The following is a 14,456-nucleotide window of genomic DNA, read 5'->3' as shown; positions in this document are numbered from 1 at the left end:
GAGGGCGAGCGATTAGACGGGGTGCGTCAGGACGAAATGACCTGGACCCACCCATCCATTTACCCATCCACTTACCCAGACTGCCCCCAAAACTGCGCAAGGACGCGTCGAATCAACGCGTTATTATGTCTCTAGACGCGCTTTGAGGTACAAGCAGTCATAAAGCAGTCGAAAATCCTCCTTTTATAGGGAAGTTTATGTGAATTACCCGATTAGGCATAGTACATCAAGTGCTTGACGAGTTGTCAATCGAGCCGCCTACATAGTCAAGTCAAGCTTCAATCAAGCTGAGCTACCCTTCAATCAAGCAAGTTCGAGGGCTGAAATTGAGCTTGACTGATTGTTAGCCACACTGGACAGACCGGTGCTTGACCGCGATGAATGCTGCAGCAACCTGGTTCCCTTCATCCAGAGGCGAACTTTTGCACTTGGCATGTTAACAAAGCGGTGTTACAATATTGCCGCCCTGCTTTTCTAGCTGAAGGCAGCCAAGGAGAAATGTGATGGGATGAGTATCACACGACCTTGCATGCGATTGTAGCCTTTCCGACTCAAGCACGAGCGCCTGGCCGATTTCGAGCGGAAATATGCCGAGAAATTTAGAGACGCAGCCGGCTATGTTAGGACAATCTAGCCATGGGACCTGCAGTCACCATTCAGCTGAAGGAGTTGAAGTATGTGCGTGCTAAGAAAAGTAAGGAACATTACAAGAAGCACTCCCGTCACTTACATGGGCTTGATATAGACGGGCGAAGGGAGCAATCAATATTCACATTCCGCCATGGGGCATGCATCAAGAGACCTGCCTAGAATTCAACATCGCCACAAGTCTACCACGACATTCGTGCAAGCTATATCACATCTCGTAAGAGCTGGACGTTGTAATTGGCTAGAGCAGCTTCTTTTAGAAGGATATCATGTACAGCGCCGTTCTCAACAAATGTAACAATCAAACCGGATGCAGTAGATGGCAGTTGAGCACCATCAAGCAGTTCCACTAGCTGAGTACGTGCTTTACGGCTAAAATCCGGCCGGATTGACGGCTTACCTGGTCCAGTCCTAACGTTTTGTGTTTCTAATGCTATTACTTTTATCTTCATGTACTTTATCGTGCTACCGTCCTTGATCGCGTTAGCTTCAAAATCTAGGTTTCCTTCAACGCTGACAGCAGAACAATGCAGATACGACGGAGCTGCGCGGTACGTGACGTAACACTTGTTACTCACATGCCAGCGTCCCGTCGTGCCTTGGGCGCTCATTCGGGCATTGTTTCATTGCGAGGCGGGGGCTCAATAGGTACCGAACCGACTGACTTTTAACATGACCAGTCCTCATTCAATTTTGTCCGGTACAGTAAAGCTATGTTGTACCAGGAACAAGAAACACATATACTATCTCGAAAAATTCACAGAGTTTCAGAGCTGAACGATCTCTCCCTAGTCCGAAGTGAAATGCTTGTCGTTGCCGCAGCCGTGTTTAACCGAGGTGGGGCGACGTAGACTTTAGGATGGGCGGCTTACTGTCACCAAGTGGCGTGCCCAGCCAATCGCCGAGTGCTACGGCGGGATGTGGATAAACTAGGTACAGTCATGTGGCCCATGAATCTAATAGTTCTTTATTCTTATAGTCAATCATACTAATAAGCCCTAAACCTGCTTACCGACACTCTTCACCAACTCTTTTACTTGGTTCGCCCTGCTTTAAAACATGGCTGAGCTGAACGAGCTGTGCAATCGCATTACCGCAGATCTGGATTTATTAGGCCCTGCGTTGCGCATCACGTCACTGTCAGCAACTCAGAGTGAAGCACTTGGAGCTCTTGCTGCCAGTCTTCGAAACACAGTGGCGACAATTGAAACCAAAACTGGTTCACACCGGCATTTGTGGTCAGAACAAATCTGGAAGGCCAGCGAGCGAAATCGAACTAAAGCGCAGGCAGCGATTCAAACAGTTTTAAGCGGTGGCCATTTCGGAAGCTCGGCAGTTTTTCGCAGGAATATTAAGCTAATTTTCCAAGGGCCTCCTGAATCCAATTTTGATTCAAAAGACACTGTTTGGAGGAAGACCGTGATTAAAAAACGTTGTGAACAGATAATGCAACTGAGCACTGACGGAATTATCTCGTGGGCTATTGCCTATTCTCCGACTAACTGGAATCCTTGCTTTATGTCAAATGACATGTTCAGTTGTCTGCTAGAAGACATAGAACCGGCGGACAGGAAACTATGGCCACCAGCAGTATGCGATACGCTTTCAAAACTGGCCGAAGAGGAACTTCGCGAATGTCGTAACCTTCAGAAGCTGGTCTCTGGTATGTGGCACTACGCCATCCGCGGACTGAACTGACATTGAATAGAGCTGTCCCAACCGCTCCAAGCCACGGACTGCGGTTCGCAGGACCTTCGCCCGCCTGCGGTGAGGTCCTCACTTCAACATCAAAGCCTGGATCGAGGTAAGCTAAAACCTGACGTGCAGGGATTCATGTTGATCAAATATAGAGATGAAGCATATGTTTACGGATGCGCCCGCTCAAAATGTAGCGAAGTTACCTCAGCCATTTCGGACAGCCGTCTTGAGCAGCGCACAATGGAAATCAGAACGAGCCAGAGGATATGGGACCACAGCCTGTATGGCTACGCTGTTCCCGAAGGATGAAACACAGGACGTATCATTCACCATTTGGTGCGGCCACAACGAAGGTTATAGACTCAACGATTTATATGGAGTCAAGCATGCGATTTCTTCTTAATTTTCCCAGCGCATTGTCTCAACCCCTCGAACATAGGTTGTGTAGCCCTTCGGAACCTCAAACTCCTTGTATTCCGTGACATTTTCCTCCAGAGTCTTTCTGTCCTGTGTCTCTTCGTTGAAAACTGATATGTACAGTCCTTGGAATTTGAACGTTCGATCGCTCGTAGCATCTGGTGGAAATCGATGACTCGCAACGTTTCGCTCGTCGCGCCCAGCAAGAGCATCATCACCTTTCTTAGCATATGTCAGCAGAAGACTCAATGGCAGGACGACTGGAAACCTAACTGCCATGGTGAACAAGTTGTAGCAATATGAAAGTAAAATCCCGCTTGCTTTTATTTCTTTCTGTCACGCTATTTGAGGGAGGCGGGGCACCTGGCCCAAGTCGGGCAGTCATTTCATCTAGGGCCTTGCAACGCACATTTAGGCTCCAACAAAGTTCTGACAGTAGTATTTCAGGTACAAAGAGCAGGTAACCATGTAGCGCATCGGCCGTAGGTTTTCGTCGGTAAATCGAGAATCGTTGAGGCGGTGTTAAGAGTCCAGTTAGGTTGTAGCGAGGTTCAGCCGGGAAAGTAGCGCATTTCGATATCACGTGCAGCGCAAGCCGAGCCCGGGATCATATTGCGTCATAGTGCCCCGAATTCTAGTATATAAGCTATAAGCTTGATAGACTATCGACTTTATGGCCTATTTGAATAGAGCCTTGCTAAAGCTCGCCTGTTCGTGCACATAAGACATGCTTTAGTTGGCTGAACTCCACTATCAAGCAGGAAATGCACTCAGAAACAGCCTTCACAATCCCTGCTTCTTTGTCTATGTTGGCCAATTTCTGCGCTGATTTCTCTCCACGACGTGACAATGTGCCTAACTTGCATCAGCCACCTAGAAATCATCACTAGCTTTCGTAGGTGATTGCTCAAATACGGCGCCGCGATGAGCAAGCTGGCCAGGATGGTAAGGAGCTCTATATAAACTCAGCAGGACCCCGTGTTTTCCTCATCATCTTTCGAAATCTAAAGTTATCAATTCAACGCCTTTTCATGACTATGATCTTCAGCCAGGTAGCCAAGAGGTCCCCGAAGACGTAAGTGCGGGCAAATGCTTCTGTTTCTGCGTCCATTGGTGACATACGAATAGGCCCTCATTCTCTAGTGCGACTGCTCCAGATAGCCGCCAGCCCAAGCACGGTGACAGGATTCTGGGACATTTTGAGGAGAATGCGAGCATAGAACAGCCTCAAAGGTTAGGGCTTGCGTTTTGTGTTGCTGATGTCAAACTGACAGATGCTGACACAGCGCAACCAACAACAGCGCATTGCAGACAGCTGTCAATGCTACGGAGCCAAGGCATGCGTACGCTAGGTCGACCGACTCAATGACGGCCGAGGTTGAGCTGCAGGATAGGCCTATAAGCCCCGGTACGCTACCCAGCAGCTTGACTATGCCCTTGGTATTTCTTCTGACTTTGAGCATTATACAGATTCGCATGTACTTAGCGGCTCTGGGAGGGAATTGATCTTTCAGACCCCCAGCCAACCTTCACAAATCGCTTCTCAGGCTGCAGAGGGTGGCACTTCGGTAATCAAAAGCGCCACTTTAGCGTCGCCATGTGGAATCTCCAACGGGATGAAAATGTTCGAACCTCTCAATTGACGACCGATTCAGAGCTTCATACTAACTATTGGTACCAGTGCGGGTGGTGCAACGCAATCCGCCGCAGGCGAGCAAGTCTACGATGACGCCAAACGCGCCACTTCGCCTGCAGATAGCGCCAGCGAAGGACCACCAGGTGAAGTTGCCCTCCACCTTTGCCGAGCTTACTTCGCTAACTAATACAAGGAACCCCAAAAAACGGAAACGAAGCCGCTGGCGCGCAAAATGAAGTCGTCGAACATGCTACCCCGGAGGGTAGCATCTCTCCAGAAACACCACCAAGTATGAGGCCCTTAATATTTTATCGTAGCTATCTTGCTGAATGTTACAATGCCCTGCAGATAATGGTTCTGAAGAGGCAACCTCACAACGCAACGGCGATAGACCAAATGCTTCCCGACTGACGGCCTTGGAGCTACAGCCCCTGCGTTGCTCGCCATCGGCGGATCAAGACAGCGGAGCTAGTGATGGACCACCGTGCACATGCGAATCCACAGACTCAATGCCTTCGACAGCGACATCACTGTCAGAGCATGACGCAGTATTTCTTGTGTTTCCAGTCGACCTCTCAGATGCAATTCCGGCTACTTCTGGGATGGAGCTGATGGACGAACAGTCCCGTCAGGCGTTAGTTGAGGCCTAATTCCAAGTCACGCGGCCAATGATGTGCGAATATTCGGTGGGGCAATCACAAGGTCATCAGGTTTAAAAGGCGCCAGAAACCCGCCCTGTCAGATTTTGGTAGATAGCAATAAAGCTATACATACAAACGCGCACAACACGAAATGAGTCACTCAAACGAACTATATGTGGTGTATACGTGCGACAGAACAGACATTCGGTCGCTCCTTGACAAAATTGTCAAATGTCTCCCATCGCTCACTCCGACTGTGCAGGTGGAGGCAGCGAACGGCAGAATGTTACATTATGAAGAGACACCTGAGATAAAAAGCCTTGGTGCATTTATTCACAATAATGTGAGTTTCGCGCTGGGCGATACGAACTTGGCTAATCAGACCACCAGCTTCCTAACAATCCCGATGTATTCTTCCGTCATCGCATGGAGCGAAGCGAGATAAAACACAAACCAGTCGCGGCATGCTTAGAAGGAACCTCTTGGGTCCGTGTCGAGTCCAATGAGGTCGCTGTTTTGACTCCGCTCTCCAACGAACCAGTTAAAATAATGCTGTGGAAGTGGAAAACAGCAGAGGGCGAGATTCAGGAAAGAAACATCTTAGAAAATGCTGTTAATTCCTGTCTTATATTGCCGGGGGTTGGATTTCGAGTTCTTCCGCAAGGGGTACCATTTCATTTGGCTGTGGTTCCGATAAAAGTCTTAGAAGAATAGCCGCATCTCACTGAAATACACACCCCGTATCCCGTCGCCTATGAATCTTCCACTTGTGCCATTCCAGATGTCGCCGAAATGCTATTATCCGTATCTCCCCAGCCGCTCTGTGCTATCTCTTCGAGCATCTTCTCCCATTCGCTCTCTGGCATCGCTTCGCATATCTCATCTAAGTCGATCTCTGGCATTCCAGATGTTGCTGGGATGCCGTCACCCTCACTGCCCCAATCGAGTTGCCAGTCATAGGGGCTTGGACTTGTCTCTATATCTTCTTCTTGTGGAGATACCTCGAACATTCGTTGCTGCGCGGGGTCTGCAGTGATGCTCGGGGTCCTCGATGCGGTGTCGCCTCGCGGAGCAGTGCTACAAGTTGAGGCAGGGTCGGATACCACGCTGGGGTCCGAGTTCTCGGCCGTCTCTTCTGCGCTTGGCCTGTGCCTCTTTGAGGTAGGAATATCCTCGACCTGGGGTCTCTTCTGCCCGGCTGCTGCACCAGCCCCTTCTCCGCCGCTCTCGCCAGCAGCGGCCGCCGTACCCTGCTGGGTATGGAGGTGAGAAGACAGTGGGCTTGGGAGTAAGAAGGCGCCTGACGATGACGTCACCGACGTAGCGTGATGCCACTGTTGGCTCCCCACGTTGCTCATGTAGCCGCTGTCGGTAGAAGGTTGGGTCGGGCAAAAAAGTGATTCTTCGTTTGATACTGCAGCGTCTGTTCCTCTGGCGCACGCTGGGTTTTGGGCTGCAGGGTTGTCACATGACGCCAGGTGGCCGCTGCCGATTTGACACTCGTTCGTGCCACCCAATCCTGCTCCAGCATCGTCAGAGCTGAGGAGTGATGCCATTGGTCCCTCAGACGAGGACATGGATGACAAGGATGCTGTGTGTTCCTGGTGATTGGTCATTTTACCCTCGCCGGCCGCTTGCTCCTGGAGCTCTTCGAATGAAAGGGATAACCCCCGATCAAGCCTTATCCCGGCGTCCTCCTGATCTGCCATCAGATGTTCTTGAGCAGCAAGATACTCCTCCTCAGCTTCGTCAAACTTGTCATAGTTCAATGCCATACATTTGAGGCTATGGAGACGTAAAAGTTCGCAGATTTCGAAAAAGCTATCGCTGTTTAGCACAATTCGCCTGGTGAATATGAGCTCATACCTCTTTCCGAGAGCCCAACCCACGACAGCAAGGGGAAAGTGCACAGCGACATTCTTGATCTCGGAGATATCGATTGTCTCAACCCGTTTAGCTGCGAAGTTTGCGAACCCTGGAATATCGTGTATATCTCGCCTCGCTTCATCGAGATAACAGTGTTGTTCTAGACGCGTCAGCTTTGTAGACGTGAGGTGAATTTATTTGCCATACCCCTCATCGCCGCATATATAAGGATAACACCCGCACCCAGTATTGGAAACAGCTCATTCATGAGGTGGTAGATCAGCAGCGCCAGCTTCTCTTGGCGTCGCTGTTCCCTTTCTTTGTTAGGGTCTTTAGATTTCGAAAACTGAGCATCGCATTCGCGTAAAATCGCGCGTGCAGTCCAGGAGTCGTTCTTATACGTCCATTTCAACTTCTGCGCTTTTTCTTGGAGCGCTTTCGCGGCTTGGGCGATGTCAAGGTCCAATCTGTCATTTGTCTCCAGTGCGCTACGCGTTCTGTTGCTGATGTCGTCGAAGACACGATCCAATCTGCGGTTGTTCTGAAGCCGGTACTTAACGATCTGGGAGGATAAAGAAACCCATGTAGGGGAGCACTCAGATTGAAGCTTCGCAATGCCGTCACGTATATGACTCTCGACCCTTCTCCCATGTAGCTCGAACAGCGTTCTTTTCTTCAAAGCTTCTTGTTCCGCCGATGAGGGTGAGAGTTTCAGTTGTTCCACTATCTTCTCCAATTCGCCCGTCTGCTGCTTCTGGTTTTGCAAGAGCAAGGCAGCTTCCAGCATCTGGCTCAGTTCCGCCAAGGGAAGGGGGTTTTGCAGCATAGTCATGACTGAACGGCTGTTCTCTTCGCAATTTCCGGAAGCAGAACACCATTGTCTGCAACTTGGCCTGTTCTTTTCATTAGCATACGACAAACAGCAGAAGAGCAACATACAATTCCTTGTACATCCACAGGCCACGCCCGAGCTTCTTGTCCAGGTACAGTGCAATCTCGTCTCCTATCACTAGCTGCGTGCAGCATGGTACGTATTCAACCTCGCATATGCTGCCTGGGTCTTTCCGTGCGATGGTAAACTTACAACATACAAAGTGTGCACCTACCCCCAGACGTTCACAATACTTTTCGATGCCTTTTTGCCCTCTTCTTTTCGCAGTCATTTTTCGTCGGTGGAGGAAGATGTTGGAGAACAAAGCTAGGACAAAACGTGCAGGCGGCCATTGAATACCCAGTCAGCCGCTTCTCAGGTCGAGGAGGAGAGGAAGGGGCCATGTGTGTTTCTACAGGGTGCTAGCTTGGCCACCATGGCCGCCTATCACGGCCGCACTCTTGAACAATCGACAGAGACAACGACGACCCATAATTCCGTGGGTGTTTTTAAAAACACCCACGAATTTATGGATCCCAGTTTTCGTCAGCCGCTCTGTCCAGCGTTGCCTCCGGGAACGGATCTGCAAGAGCCGGTCCCATCACCATACTGGATTCCAATTCAACGAATGGCTCATAGTAGAACCGTAGGATCTTGGACGATTGACGGGCACCTGCCCATTGTACCGAGCGGAACAGGGGCATCATGAAGCATGTCAATCCGGCCCACGTTACATAGAACCTGGTAATGCAAGTACTAGCGGACCTACACCGCAATGCAAGGTATACTGCTCTTTTCGTACGACACATTAGTGCAATGCGGTGCGAAGAGAAGAGACAGCAGCAAACTGTGGCCCGCTCCAAGAGAACCCAGTGATCTCCATTACGCAGATATTCCTACCATGCAATGAACCGGCTACGAATGCTTGACAGTTGCTTAGTTGGCCAATTATATCATGCTGGAGCAACTGACGAGGCAGAGTAGGCTCCTCCATAGACACTACTTATGACTCGGCATCCCCGATGATATGCACTCAACAAATAGGCCACACCGCTCATCGCAATGCTGCCTAGCATTGGTCCTCTGGAATACATCTCAGGGTTTACCGCATATGCCATCCTCGTTGTATATCTCGCAATCAGGCTTTTTTTCAAAAAAAAAATTTCCCTCGTGGTCGGACTCGCGTTATGCATTGTATCGTTATTAGTATGCGCGCTAGTATTCGGCATATCACGTCTCAGGGCCGACACAGGGCTTCAGTTCGGATCATTTAACGCTTTGCGACTAGCGAACTGGCTGTGCATAAGTATAGAGGCAGTAAGTGTCTGAACACGGTTTTCTTGACCGGACTAAGGCTAATGCTGATAGACCGAATTCAACATAAACCTGCTCTATCAAGTCGGCTCATACCTTCACATGATCATACCGGCGCTGGGCTACATAGCCTCACTTTGCCTTGTTATATTCGGCTTTCAAAGCTACCTTGCTGTGCAGTCGCAATGGTGTTGGGGTTCTATCTTGGTTATGAGCATGGTTCCAGCCTTGACAGCTATCAGCATTGCCTGTGCTATCAACGACGAGGACCTACGGCGGGATACTCTGCGCAAAGTGCGCAGAACTATGGCTTGGCTCGCGTTCCCAGTACTTACTGGCCTGGCATTAATAATACTCTGCTGTTATATTTCTGCTACGCAAGTGCCCCCCCTACATGAACTCCAATATCCTGCCCATGCCATACTGGGTCAAGTGGTGGTGGCGCTCTCGCAGAGAAAAAGTCTTCTCGGAAGACTAGAGCGAGACTATGACGACAATGAACATAGAAGAGATTCTCCAAGTACATCTAGGGAGACTTTGGCGAATCACGCAGAGGATCCTGGGAACGCGTTAGTGGACTTGAACCGCGAGGTCACCGACGCCTACCACGTGCAGCTTCAGGAGATATACAAACTCAGACCTCAGGACACTTGAATCAAATTTATCAAATGTTTCTTGGCTACCAAGGGGCCTATCCACCAAATCACTTCGTTCGAATGCACTTATAAGAAACAGCCACCTAAGCTGAACCCCAGATTTGATACATACCTATGTCTACTTCTTTCCTTAATGAAAATAGCTATTCTCCGCCATAGTCCTTCGCTCCCCGGTGCCCGTCACTACTCTAGTCATGAACAGATGAGTTTCCCTGGCGGCGGATTCTACAGGTACCGCTGTACATACTTCCTCTCTTGTAGCTGACATCTCCGCGTGATGGGGAGCGAACGCTCGTGGTCTTTCCCGGAGCAGACCTTCACCAGACTGTATTTGCAGATGGACATATGAAGATAGTACCTGGGCTCACTCTACTTTGCCAACCAGAGACAGAACTCAGCTCGCAAGCAGGGCTAATTGGCCGGGTCAAGGACATCTTTGCGCTGGCCTGTTAACCTCCATAATCAAATTACAAATGGAGGAGGGAGGGGGCCCTTTAAAATGCCACCATGTCCCGCAGACCTCAGAATCTCCAGACCGTCTCCATCCCATCGTGCACCTCCCCCTTTCCTAAGAGAAGAATCTCTGAATCGTTCTCGCTTTAATAGCTCCTCCTTCTCAACTTTGTCTCGTATCTCGTCCTGCCTTTACCTCAACCTCCCCTCCTTCTGTTCAACTTCATCTCAAAGCCGTTGCACGCAATGACACGCTCTAGAGTTCTCGACGAGCAGCGAATACGAATTCGTCACGCTTGCAAGAACTGTCAGGGACTCAAGCAAAAGGTGCGATAGAAACCATTCCGAAAACGATCCATGGGAATGCCCGCCGGATGACCACCCAAGCAAGGGAGAAGGGAAAGTATTGACAAGACGAGACAGTGCGACGGACAGACCCCTTGCTTTCGCTGCAAGAAGCGAGGGCATCACTGCTCCTACGATCCCCTTCAGAAGCGCAAGAACATCACCCGCATCCCGAAGAACGACGGGGACAGGTACGAACCGGTGGCTGCTCCTAAACTCCCAAATCGATCTGGCGTCCCCATCTGTACGTACAGCCCGAATTTACCTTCTCTTCCTATACCCCTAACCAGCTAACACAATGAACTTGTACGTAGCTGGCTCCTCGTCGGCTAGTTTTCTCGCAGAAATCAAGAGTCCCACAGAAAAGGGCGAGCTCAGCAGCCTCTCCTCCCTACGCCGCCTCGTCGAGCAGATACCACGTCGATTACCGGCTATGGGCGGCGTCGTTGGCGAGGAGCCCATTTATGTCGACATGGGTCCCTCCGGAGGAGCAGCGGTTGGCTATGATGTGCCGAGCGCTGGCAGCACCGACGACGGCGTCGGCTGCTGCTACTCCGCAGCGCCGGATCACATGGACACGGTGCCGGTGGGCGCGACAGGCATGATGCAATTGGGTGCATGGAGCGCACACGCTTCCCCGAGCATCAACCTGACGCACTGCGCGAGCGATGCAGGGTGCTATGGGTTTGCGATGCAACAGGACGGATACGAGGGCAACGCCATGCAGGTGACGCAGGACTATACGGCGTATCAGGGACCATAAGTATATCTATCTTAACGTATAATGAATTGGTTGCCCGTATCAAGAGCAACAGCATTGTTTGCCATGAGCATCGAATGGGAAGCTACTTGCCCCACCGACCGAGGCCAACGCAAGCAATGTGATGAAGTAGATACCTGTATTCAGTATACAAATCTACCGTACCCAGACTGTTCTATTTTCTTCATGCTTCATTCACGTGCTCCCGTCCAGACACTGACGGAGATGAACACGAATTTTGATACACCGCCCAACAGCGAAAAGCCCGTTGCCGCTTCAAGCCGCAATGGAGCGGAGAAACAGCCGCAAAAACTCCCGGTTGTTGAACCTCTGATTAGTCCTAAGTAGGTTGACGTCAAAATGATTAGCCTTCTCGGAGGTGTTGAAAGGTCTAGTGTTCATCCACCAAGCCAGGAGTTGTATTCCTATTCCTTGGGCATTACTGATAAGTATCTCCGCGTATGTTGATCTTTGCACGAGAAAACAAGGTGACTAACTTGAATAGAAATGTCGCGCTTGTCGAAAGAAGTTTCAACTCCAAGTCAATCTGTTCATTCATTACAACAAAATTCATCACATGCTCTGGAGATGCACGGAGAATCGGCGCTTTCAGTGCCTGCTTAAGGGGGCAGCGGATCGATCCAAGAAGACCTGTCTGCGTCACTTTACGGATGTGAATGAGATGAGGGATCACCAAAAGTTGGTCCACCCAGATGAGAGCGACCACCTGCTCGAAGGCGCGAAGCACTTTATTAAGAAAGGTGAAAAATGTCTAAGACGGGGTTTCCGTCAATTGATAGAAAAATAGCTTGGATTCTTGAAGAAGTGACAAGACCTTTAATCTGGCGTGGCTGATCTACCCTCGAGGTAATCAGGCCCGCTATCGAAGCTATCCTGAAAGACATCGAATAAGATACGTGGTCCTCAGGATTTTGCCGAAAAATATTCCGAGGGTTGCCCCCTAACGGCACCTCGCATGCACCTCGCGAAGACGTTTATACCGCGGCGTACAAGATAAATACTGAATACAATTAGTTTATCGTGCCCATGGCTAGCTAACGTCTCCTACATCGCATTCTCTAGCTAGCACAAAGGAATGGCAGAGAAAAGTCTCTTTCATCCGCTTACGGCACAATTTGCCAAGGTAAATGCATATGCAATCCAATCATGCCTTTACTAAGACTTGGAACTAGGAAAGATATTTTCACATCCTTTTGCTGCTCGATGTCCCTATCTTGCTACACGCTGGCCCAGCACAGTGGCTGCAGGTTGACACTATCAACAAGGCCAAGCATGCCGTTTTTTCTTTGCTACACGCAAGAACTCTGCAAAGTGCACCGGATATTGCTCAAAAGTATAGAATAGACGCGTCTACGTACTATCAATCCGCCATTACGCAGTTGCAATGGCGTCAGCAGCGCAACTGGGGAACCATAGTATTTCACCATTGCGCCGTATACTTCTGCATTTATGAGGCAGTTACAGGGAATAAAGAGGCTGCTGAAACGCATGTGTCCTTCCTCCTGGACTCTGGTGAACGTGATGCTCGTCAATTTCTCTGTTCCATCATGAGACTGTTACCACAAGAATGGGAATGCTACAATTTCAGAATCGATAACAGTTCGCCGCCACTGAACGACCGTTGGCGAGACAACAACAAAATGGACGCTGAGTGACAGTGCACCGCAACACGGGAAGAGCCTCTGAGTGATGATTTGGAAGCAGCAGGTTATGAGTAAGGGTTTTCAGGGCCTGTACCAGAGTCACCAAGCACATCCAAACTACATATATAAGAGGTAGCACCTTGTCTTAGACAATCTAAAATGATGATTCAACTCGAGCTACCAGGTATCGACTTCCAAGGACCCTTGATGCCTAACAACGCGGAAAATGGACTATGTAACGTGGCCGGAGGCTATAAGCGTGCATTATACGTGGCAGATTATCTTGGTGGTATTTACGGAAGCTGGTGACCTTGATGCGCGATCTCTGGCAAACGAGACGCTAGGCCGTCTAACGAACAGGACTCAATGTCTACCGATTCTTATGAAATTTCACTGCTCCATTGGCTCGATCCCCCTAGATAAGGGTACAATACGTGCAGACTCCTTGCGTCTGAGCCAAGAGGTAGTAGAGATCATTCGCGATTGGAACACGTGGGAGTGGCCCAAGGCGGACAAAGTCGTATTTCGCGAAGCTCTGGTCAGTAACACTGATATAGTCTCGTCCCCAATGCTAATTCAACATAGATGCACTTGAGGAGGGCTATTCACGAAACCGCTAGACGCCATGAGGTCTCGGTGAAAACGTGGTATTTGTCTGACGAGGAAAAGTGTTGGGAGCTCTATGTGTTCATTCAAGATCTGTCTATTTCTGAAAAACGTTATGGTGAGCTTTCGGCGGGGTTCGCTGCAATCAGGCTAGGGAATGTGCCGCACTGATGGTGTATTGTTTTCAGGCACAGATTCAAACTCACAGACGAGGAGGAGTAGGCGTGCGGCGGTGGTAGCTAGTGACCGGTAAGCTCCTTTCTGGTCAATTATAAGAGAAATAGATTGCCTACATCCTAGTGATTATTCTCTCTTTCTCTTTATTTCCCTATATTATGATTTCTGCATATTCTAGACCTTTGATAATGGCTTATCAGAACCCTCGGTATCATGATTCATTATACTCAGCCATGTTGCCATACGATGCTGGACTCCATAATGTGAGACGCATTGGCATTTTCCCTCCACAACGCATAAACCTGCTACCTTCCAGCACCGAGGCAATGACCAGGAACCCCCCAATGGACAAATTTTTGATTCTTACGGCGTCTAAGATACGTCACCTTGGTCTCTTGCTTACCGAAACAGTCTTCAACGATATTCAGAATGCCGTCCTAGTCGTCGACGATACTCGAAATCTCGTTCGAAATATGCCAGGTGTCGAGATGTTAGACAAGAATGTCTATATAGCTCTCCAGAGCCTCGAGGCGATGGTACTACAGCGAGCTGGGTCACTCCTGTTTGAAAACGCCTTGGAGGAACTTGGGCGCCACATCCGTGAAGAAAGGTGGGTTAGCTAGGCGCCGTTCCTGCCCATAACTAATTTCAACAGACTAGCCGAGGAAGCCCATGACAAGTGCTCGCAGAATATTGTGTGGAAT

At 49.6% G+C, this 14,456-nt stretch overlaps 6 protein-coding genes across 6 annotated transcripts in view; 4 read left to right on the top strand and 2 right to left on the bottom strand.

Annotated features, from left to right (window-relative positions):
* Positions 1–2,178: 2,178 nt before the first annotated feature.
* Positions 2,179–2,655, top strand: BBA_08971 (uncharacterized protein; the record flags this gene model as incomplete). Its single annotated transcript, XM_008604068.1, has 3 exons — positions 2,179–2,311; positions 2,357–2,415; positions 2,476–2,655. The coding sequence occupies 3 exons, from the start codon at positions 2,179–2,181 to the stop codon at positions 2,653–2,655; spliced, it is 372 nt and encodes a 123-aa protein (XP_008602290.1).
* Positions 2,656–2,745: 90 nt separating this feature from the next.
* BBA_08970 (uncharacterized protein) lies at positions 2,746–3,042 on the bottom strand (the record flags this gene model as incomplete). Its single annotated transcript, XM_008604067.1, has 1 exon — positions 2,746–3,042. The coding sequence occupies one exon, from the start codon at positions 3,040–3,042 to the stop codon at positions 2,746–2,748; it is 297 nt and encodes a 98-aa protein (XP_008602289.1).
* A 752-nt stretch (positions 3,043–3,794) lies between these two features.
* On the top strand, positions 3,795–5,049 carry BBA_08969 (uncharacterized protein; the record flags this gene model as incomplete). Its single annotated transcript, XM_008604066.1, has 7 exons — positions 3,795–3,838; positions 3,892–3,996; positions 4,050–4,171; positions 4,234–4,387; positions 4,445–4,542; positions 4,593–4,688; positions 4,748–5,049. The coding sequence occupies 7 exons, from the start codon at positions 3,795–3,797 to the stop codon at positions 5,047–5,049; spliced, it is 921 nt and encodes a 306-aa protein (XP_008602288.1).
* A 743-nt stretch (positions 5,050–5,792) lies between these two features.
* Positions 5,793–7,738, bottom strand: BBA_08968 (uncharacterized protein; the record flags this gene model as incomplete). The annotated part of the gene is made up of 3 exons (XM_008604065.1): positions 5,793–6,861; positions 6,907–7,066; positions 7,114–7,738. The coding sequence occupies 3 exons, from the start codon at positions 7,736–7,738 to the stop codon at positions 5,793–5,795; spliced, it is 1,854 nt and encodes a 617-aa protein (XP_008602287.1).
* A 2,708-nt stretch (positions 7,739–10,446) lies between these two features.
* On the top strand, positions 10,447–11,308 carry BBA_08967 (fungal zinc cluster transcription factor; the record flags this gene model as incomplete). Its single annotated transcript, XM_008604064.1, has 3 exons — positions 10,447–10,527; positions 10,624–10,789; positions 10,860–11,308. 3 exons carry the CDS (start codon positions 10,447–10,449, stop codon positions 11,306–11,308), a joined length of 696 nt encoding a protein of 231 aa, XP_008602286.1.
* A 2,677-nt stretch (positions 11,309–13,985) lies between these two features.
* BBA_08966 (uncharacterized protein) overlaps positions 13,986–14,456 on the top strand; it is a gene marked incomplete at both ends in the record, with an annotated part of 1,762 nt that continues 1,291 nt past the window's right edge. The window contains 2 exons of the mRNA XM_008604063.1: positions 13,986–14,362; positions 14,408–14,447. Of these exons, the coding sequence (XP_008602285.1) occupies positions 13,986–14,362; positions 14,408–14,447 (417 nt within the window). The remainder of the gene's footprint in view (positions 14,363–14,407; positions 14,448–14,456) is intronic.

This window comes from Beauveria bassiana (genome assembly GCF_000280675.1).
Source record: "Beauveria bassiana ARSEF 2860 unplaced genomic scaffold BBA_S00043, whole genome shotgun sequence".
Classification (NCBI taxonomy): domain Eukaryota; kingdom Fungi; phylum Ascomycota; class Sordariomycetes; order Hypocreales; family Cordycipitaceae; genus Beauveria; species Beauveria bassiana.
Note: the sequence above shows the minus strand (reverse complement) of the source record. Positions and strands in the feature narration are given on the sequence as shown.